Source organism: Anneissia japonica, unplaced genomic scaffold, assembly GCF_011630105.1.
Source record: "Anneissia japonica isolate Jap-2015-1 unplaced genomic scaffold, ASM1163010v1 scaffold8236_len642391_cov169, whole genome shotgun sequence".
NCBI lineage: Eukaryota > Metazoa > Echinodermata > Crinoidea > Comatulida > Comatulidae > Anneissia > Anneissia japonica.
The window spans coordinates 491679-500066 of record NW_022757925.1 but is presented as its reverse complement, the minus strand read 5'-3'; the positions used below and the strand labels follow the sequence as shown (position 1 = coordinate 500066).

The 8388-nt window shown below is 34.3% G+C and overlaps 1 protein-coding gene across 2 annotated transcripts in view; it reads left to right on the top strand.

Annotated features, from left to right (window-relative positions):
• The window catches only part of LOC117124939 (sodium- and chloride-dependent neutral and basic amino acid transporter B(0+)-like), a 31556-nt gene extending 23817 nt beyond the window's left edge, over nt 1–7739 (top strand). For both annotated transcript variants that reach the window (XM_033271277.1, XM_033271278.1), the window contains 5 exons: nt 1381–1493; nt 2216–2347; nt 2895–3110; nt 4110–4277; nt 5281–7739. In XM_033271277.1, coding sequence (XP_033127168.1) covers nt 1381–1493; nt 2216–2347; nt 2895–3110; nt 4110–4277; nt 5281–5469 — 818 coding nt within the window. In that variant the 3' untranslated portion in view covers nt 5470–7739. The remainder of the gene's footprint in view (nt 1–1380; nt 1494–2215; nt 2348–2894; nt 3111–4109; nt 4278–5280) is intronic.
• Nucleotides 7740–8388: the final 649 nt, after the last annotated feature.

The window sequence follows — 8388 nt, the reverse complement described above, 5'->3', positions numbered from 1 at the left end:
GCAATAATTTTGAGCACCATCGGTAGTTGTTCATCTCACTCAGTTCACGTGGTTTTAGATTATAACAACCCGGTATTAGACTCAATCAAGTTTGCTGTTTAATGAAAATACGTTGCATTATGGTTTGTTTATTGTTATAGTTTATTGTTATATTCTTTTTACTTATGGTTGCTCTCAAAAGGGCCGTTTGTTTTGAATATTTTCGGGGTTTTTGATGACGTCATCGTCCATACGAGGCGTACGTAAAACAGAGGGTTCGTATAACTGGGGTACGTAAAAACGAGGTTCTACTGTACTAATTACTAAATTAGTCTCTACTTATTAATAACATTCACTGACTTTGTGACCCCTGACTTCTCTCATTTATCCCCCTTTTTTTAGCGCCCTTAAGCTTTGTGATTTTCACGATGAAATGACGATCAAAAATAAGGGCGTGCGAAATTCTGAATGATACTTTTGTTTTCAAAAGCAATGCCAGGCCATACCCGGTAGCTATTATAAAACTACAAGCTGTGACACTCAAATTGAAGTAAATAGATACCCAAAATTGCAATAAAACAAACAATACAAATTTCCTTGTTTTTAACTCGCAACAGTATTAACATTGCCTATAATACAGTCTTGTCCATCTTTATGAATTCTTTATATTCATAAATGATAGAGATTCTGTCAAATAATGTCCAAGCTGGCAACTTTGTGACACTGGCATGGGCCCCCACAACTGGCTCGCCCCAGTTACTCGTTCCTCCAATGTGACAAACCCATTGAAAGACGAATCAAACCCAGCATAACCCCCAGTTTTGCTTTTTAGGGAAACCTCATTGTGATTGGCCCTGTGGGGACATGGCAACATTTCAATGTGTTCTTTTGCTTATTATTTATTTCTCTCATTACGTAATCAAGATGTACAAACAAATGAGAGCAAGAGGATGACCCTATAAGCTTGAAAGCCTGTTTCCATAGGGGTCCTTGACCTATAAAAAGAGAAAAATACATAAAAATCTTAAATATAATAGATAAAAAAAATTGATTGGGCCTATGTGGGGACATGACAACATTTCTTAATACAGTTACATTATTATGCCGAGCTCAAAATGCCCCGGGTCCTACTCCAGTTGGAAGAATTGAGCATATTAAAAACAATGTATGAATAAATGTACTTTAAATTCAGTTTAATTAATTAAGTACTATAATTAACTTCGATTTCAAGTATTTGCCAAAAAATAGTTAATAGAAATGTCTGACCTAAAATTTTGCTCAGCCCTACTGCATAGTGTGATTTGCAGCAGCATTGCAGATCCTTAGCCTCCAAGTTCCTATGGTCATGTTAAAAGGTTAGCTTACAGCATGATTTATTTTAAGTGATTTAATTTCTTTTAGGATTTGGTTTGGCATTTATTGCTTATCCAGAGGTAGTTGCTAAACTTCCTGGTTCACCAGCATGGTCCATCCTTTTCTTTGTGATGCTGCTCACTCTGGGATTGGATACTCAGGTAAAAATAATAATGTCTGTGGTAGGATATCATATACATATTCTCAATAATTAACAAAATGATAATAATAGTAGTAGCAGTAGTAGTAATTACAATTAATTATAATAAATACAACTGGTAATATACTGTTTACTTATTTTTAAATGGGGGTCACACTTAAAGTTCCTTGAACTTAATTGACCTCCATCCACACACAGTTTTTTTCCTGTTGTTATAAAAATTATATAATTGTAAAATATTATTTATTTTTGTATGTGAAAAAAAGCCTAATAAATTAATAAATAAAGAATAATAATAATTACAATTAGTAATAATAATTACAGTTAATTATAATGAAGGTGATGTTTTGAATTTATGTATCATTTCCAGTGAAAGTCTGTAAGCACTTCATATTGTCCATTTGGTTGAAAAAAAAAATCAATACTCATACCGTTGTGTAACCATGTCCTCTTCTGTACTGGAAAGTATTTATATTCATGCTTTTCATGCTTACATCTATTCAGCATGGACTAAATATTTTCATGTGAGCATAACATGGAACCAAAACACATTAAAAAGTTATATTATTCAACATTAAGAGCAGATAATTCTTTATATTGACCATAAAATTTTGAAAAAAAATTTATGATTTGGAGAATCTGCCTTAAATATAAGGATATTTTACAATGTATTTTCCTATATATTTTCAAGAATACTCAAAATATGTGAAACCCTTTTTTCAGTTTACAATTTTAGAAACAATCTGCACCGCCCTGACGGATCACTTTCCTAAACAATTGAGAGATCGCAAGACCTACGTCATGTTGGCGACATCAGTATTTGGTTTTCTGCTTGGATTAACCTGTATCACTGAGGTAAAGTTTCTACTATTTTCATAAAAGTTCCACATCTGTGTCGGTATGAACCAATGGAGTGGAGTTGAATATCTTGATGGTTAAGATACTTGTCTTCCAATCCCAGGGTCCTGAGTTCAATCCATGTCATTGTAGCAGGATTTGTTTCTCTTGTTGTCATAATCTATGAACTGCTATTATTTACTAACACATAACATGATGAATAGTATGCTGACTAATTATATATTCATAACAATACAAAAATATTGATGGAAAGTTATAAAGGTATACATTTAAGGCAATAACATTGTGAACAGTAAAAATATAAGTAACCGTTATAATTAAGATTATAAAGTATTATTACTAAAATGAAAGAAATATTTATAAAAATAATTCCTTATATTGGTAAAAGTTGAGTTATATATAATATTAGTAATGAAGTAAATAAATAAAAAAATATTCAGAAAATAAAGGAATGAAAACGCAATTTGTACATTCTGTAAAAGATGGAATTTAGGGTAAAAGTTTGCTATATTCTATTAATGACTAAAATATTTGTTTTGTCTAGGCTGGACCATGGTGGGTATCACTGTTGGACAGCTATGGAGCTGGCTTCGTACTAGTCATCTTTGGCCTATTGGAGTGTTTGGCAATAGGTTGGGTCTATGGAGTTCAACGATTTACTAGTGATATAGCTACAATGATTGGTGAAAAGCATGTTAATACGCACATTTTCAGAATATGGCATTTGTTCTGGTGTGTCCTCACACCGTTGTTTTTGAGTGTAAGTTTAATTTTTTTTTTTTTTCATGATAGTTGCAATATTGGTGGTGATATTATAGGATAATTATTTTGTATATTTTTCAGTTTTATATATTAATTTGACAAAGTTAGTGAATAGAGGATTTGTAGTGTAAGTAGTGAATTTAACTTCCCTTGATGTTGGATGTTTGGGACTTACCTCCACCTTCATGTTGGGAAGTAGAATTCACCTTAAACCATATGTGGCAAAGACAGGCCAAACCAGTCACTCATCGCAAAAATCGATTTTGAGGTATTAATGCAGGGTTAAAGAGGGAAATAAATCATTCAAATCTGACATTTCCTTATGAAGTTACAAGCATTTAAACATACAGCTGTTTTGAAGAACAATATATGAGAAATCAGCCTTCAAAATGGAGAAAATAACAGCATAGCATGATATATAAATATATAAAGGTTAGTTTAGTGCAATAAAATAGATTTTTTTTTAAATTGACATTCCAGCATATTTTCGCCATTTTCTCTGAAACACAATTTCGACAAGTGACTGGTTTGGCTTGTCTTTACCACATATTGTATTTGTATAATATTTGTCCACAAGTTCTGTCCTCTCTTTAATTTTTCCTTTGCTTAGAGTCTTTGTAGTCTGTAGGTTCACAATGCATTTGTCATTTCTATTCATGAACCTTTCCGTGCATTATATTTTTTTTTTTAAAATAACATCAATTTATTTTAGTTCATAGTTACTTCATATTCCATTACTTATATTCTTAAAACTCAAATGATGTTTTATAGTTTACATAGGTCTTTGGTCAAGTTTGTTACAACTTGTATAAATGACAATATTTTTGTGTTAGTAGAATAAATGGTAAAGAAAATGGGGGGAAAATGTATTTTTAAGGATGATCTTGACATTTTCTTGATTTTTTTTACAGGCTTGGAATTGTTATTTTAAAAATATATATTTCTTTGACAATCTCTCTATATTGTTTCATTTTACTAAGATGCATTTTCTTTTTAGTTTGTTCTTTTATTTAACTGGATTGACTGGTCTGAACCTAAGTATGGTGACTTGCCATTCCCATCGTGGGGTGTTGCCATTGGATGGCTTATAGTCAGCAGTATTATTCTCTGGGTTCCTGCAATCTGGATTTTTGAAATTGCTACATCTCAGGGCACGCTGTTAGAAGTAAGTGTGTTTGCGATTTTTTAGCTCTATTGAGGAGCTCTAGGAATACCTAGCTGATTGATTAATAGATCTTTTTTGAGCTCCGATGAGGGCGGGCTGAGTGCTGATTGATTAATAGATCTTTTTTGAGCTCCAATGAGAGCGGGCTGAGATGGCTGATTGAATAATATATCTTTTCTGCACTTCTTTTAGCTACGATGAGGGCGGGCTGAGCTGGCTAATTGATTAATAGATCTCTTTTGTATGGGTGGCCGTTAAGTCTATTATACTGCCCTCATCAGAACTTTTGAGATTACGAGAACTTGGTATTATGAAGTTGAGAGTGCATCTGCATAATTACAGTAACATGGACAAAACAATATTAACTAGAGCAGTCACTCCATAGAGTACATGCCGTCGCCATGTGCCTGAATACAGAACCAACAATACTTAGGCTGTGTATGATGGGGAGAACAGCAGCATACCCTCAATGAAATAATGCAATCGTCCGTCGTACTCAGGAACATTATTTTCTAGAGTGCTGCAGCCTACCCTCAAGAAAATAATTGAAACATCCGCCATATGCAGACACATTGTTTTCTTGAGTGCTGCCTAAATGCGAGAGACGATTCCATTACTTTTGTTTATGCTCCAAGATAAAAAAAATTAAATGTATGGATGTTGGCTAAATTTAAACTGATAATTCATTGTTTGCATGATGGTATTTTGTATCTATTAACCAGATCATATGCAAAAGGATCTATAATTTTAAAGTAGTTCTAATTAAGTAATTAAACATCTGGTACACCATGAGTTTCTTTTGCCATGAATACTCTGAAAATACATTTAAAAGACTGCAAATCAGTGGGTTTTAATTGAGTACCAGATGTCTAATTATTATTATTAATGTTTACTTACCATGAAAACCTAAAAAATATTTTAATAGAATGAGTGTGCTCAAACGTTGATTATTTATATCTGCATTTTGTATATTTAGTTATTATATTATATATTTCTCCTTTAGCGAATCTTACAAATGCTGCAACCAGCTCCCAAATGGGGCCCAGCTCTGCATAGACACCGTTTGGAAGCTGATCAGATGCACAGACATCGTAATACTACAATGGGAGGAACTCTGAGGCGTACACAACACTATGTTATCAATGATGAAGAGTCAGTTGAACAGCAAAAGGTCCCCTTGCAGGAAGACTAAATTATTGACCCCCTTCCAAGACCAATAGGTACAAATCTAAAAGCCGGCCACTCACTGCACCCGAAGGTTGTCAGTCGACACAATTCCATGGGGAACGCAACGCGAGGACGAGTATGCAAGGGATCTTTTTTAATGACGATCAACTCAGACTGCCACCGGCCCAAAGGATTGAATTTGTGCTTCACACGTTGACTGCCAGACCTTTTTTTTATGGTTCCTTCCTGTGTGCGAAAACAAGTTGTACATGTACATGTACAAACATCCTTTTTTTTAAAATTTTATCTAGTCATATATCATCAACATTGTGTGTCTAATAAATTGGCTGGAAAATATTAGGGGATTAGTAAACTCGTCGACGTCACTGTGATAGCACTTTTTATTGACTGTGCCAAGTGCAAGTATCTCGCCTGCTTTTTGCATGGGATGGTATATGTTCAAAGGGTGCCCCAATTGTGCCGCTCGAGTGTACTAATGGCAACATAACACAACAAACACACATACATCATTTGTACGTTATCGTCTTGGTGTATCTTCCCCAAACTACCAGCCGTTGAGTGGTTCTACAATGTATAACAAAGAAGTTATAAATGCTAGAATGTTACACCGATTTTTGACGAGTGTACCTGTCCCTGGCACCCTCAGCAACACCCTGTGGGTGAGTATACTCGTCGCTGGCAGCACATGTTAATATATAAACCTTATAGCGCCTTGTAACATACTGCATTTTTAGAGGCTCCAAGTACTGTATTAACTTGTGGAGGATAGGCCTGGCTTTGTATCCTTTGCATTAGTTTAATAAAATGCTATGACCACTGTTTGCCACTGTTATAAAACAATACACTAAGAAGAAAACACATTTTGGTAAAGGTAATAATGTAATGACGATGTTATTTGAAGTGAAATAAGCTTTCATTTTTTAGGTGAAATGGAGAAAAATTAAGCAAATTTTTGACAGGTTATAATTGAAAAACACTACTAAACTACCCATTGCTTTATAGATTAACCCATGCAAGTAAATTACATATTAGTGTTTAATGATGATACAATGTAAGGTACATTCAAAGGATTTCAATGTTTTATTGCTTTAGTTGTACACACTGTCATGTGGTATTCCAAGTGGGTTATCTCTTAATTTGTGAACCTGGTAGTGGTATACAGGGTAGTGGTATTTCAGGAAGTTATTAGGTCGGTACACCTAAGTCAATTGCGAGTGAGATATCGCTAAAGTTAAATATTGCAGGTGGGTATTGACTTTAGAGTGTACCTGGTTGAAATATTTCAATAGTACTAGCTTTAGTTGTACTGTATTTAGTAATATCATACTTTTGTTGGGTACCTGGAGTGTCATACAATGTAACTTTATTTATTCGATATATGCATCTGGAGGTGACATTCCAGGTGTGTTGCTTTGGGTGTGCACCTGGATACCAGGTGGCATCACAGGTTTTTGTACCTGGATGTGATATACCAGGTGTGTGTTGTCTTTGATTTTGCACCAGGTAGTATCATACTAGACAGGGTGTGCAACTGGATACCAGGTGGCTTCATAGATGTTGTACCCGGACGTGATATTCCAGGTTTGTTAGTTTGTGTCCTGCTGTTTCAGGTATTATTGAGTACTGCTCAATATGTAGCTCAGTTTCAATCATATTAAAATGCAATATTTTGCAGACTCCGAATAACGACTGTACTGTATACTGCAATCCTATATATTTACTTAAATTACCTCGAAATATGTGTCTGTAAGAAATAAATACATTATATATACAGTATATATAAGTATACAATTTCACATATATTATTAATTGTATATAGGAATTAGCAACTGGACAAAATTAGATAAATTATTTTACAGTACTTGCATACGTTCCATATGCGCCTATGGCCCAAGGGGGCTGGGGAGGTGCGATGTCTTTGACGAGAATGCAATCGGGTGTGTTCAGGTGTCGCTCAAAATGTCTCAGAAGTAGTCAGGGGTTTCAAGGGCTTACTTAATTAATTTTTAGGGTCTACTAATATGTAATTGTATTATTCTCCCTGGAAGGGAGGCCCTGTCCCTTTCCATGGCTTTCCTGCTTGTGCCATGTTATTGAAAGTTCAAGAGGTGAATGGATTGTATCTTACTCTCTTGTAAATAACTTACTTAAAAAATATTATGTGACAAAAGGTTAAATCTTGCATTCTTATCAAAAAGTGTAGTATGTGAATAGTATTTGTATGATTCAGTTTGTTGACAGGGTTTTCTTGCATTAAATATACAAATATTTGAACTATTTTTAGTCTTTGTCAGTGGGACATAATAATAAGTCAACAGTATACATCCAGAATGTGTGCACTATCTTATACATATCATTTATGTAGATAAGCAAGTGATTTTAAGACAAACTTTGAAGTTTTGATTGAGTATGGGAGATACTGTATATATCTTATTTTAAAGTAGATTACAAGTGAATAAATGAATATATTAAGCTAGGTACACATTGTGTAGAAAATCATCTGCTGGCGTGATTCCAACTTACTGCAACTAGGTGCGTACAGCGCTAGTTTTTTCTTGATGGTTCGCTCAGAATGCCGCTGACCATCGGCAGACAGCGCCATGTCGTCAACCACTCAAAACGAGCGTAGGTTAAATCTTTAGCCAATAGTCATAAGGCGCAGTGTGTGCCCGGCTTTAAGTTCAGAAAGATCAAGTTTTTGCCATTTTCAACAGAAATATGAGTGGATGTATCACTATTCAAGTTAACTCATGCATGTATTTATTTGAGTGTTTATGTACTAAAAGGCAAACCCAGCTATGCAAGTGAAGTATTTATTAATACCACTTGAATTGTGCATTAACATGAACATCCAAATATTTGTATGGTTTGTATCAAAGAATTATTGTATACAAGAGGTACATTGCATTAGGTTGTATACAGT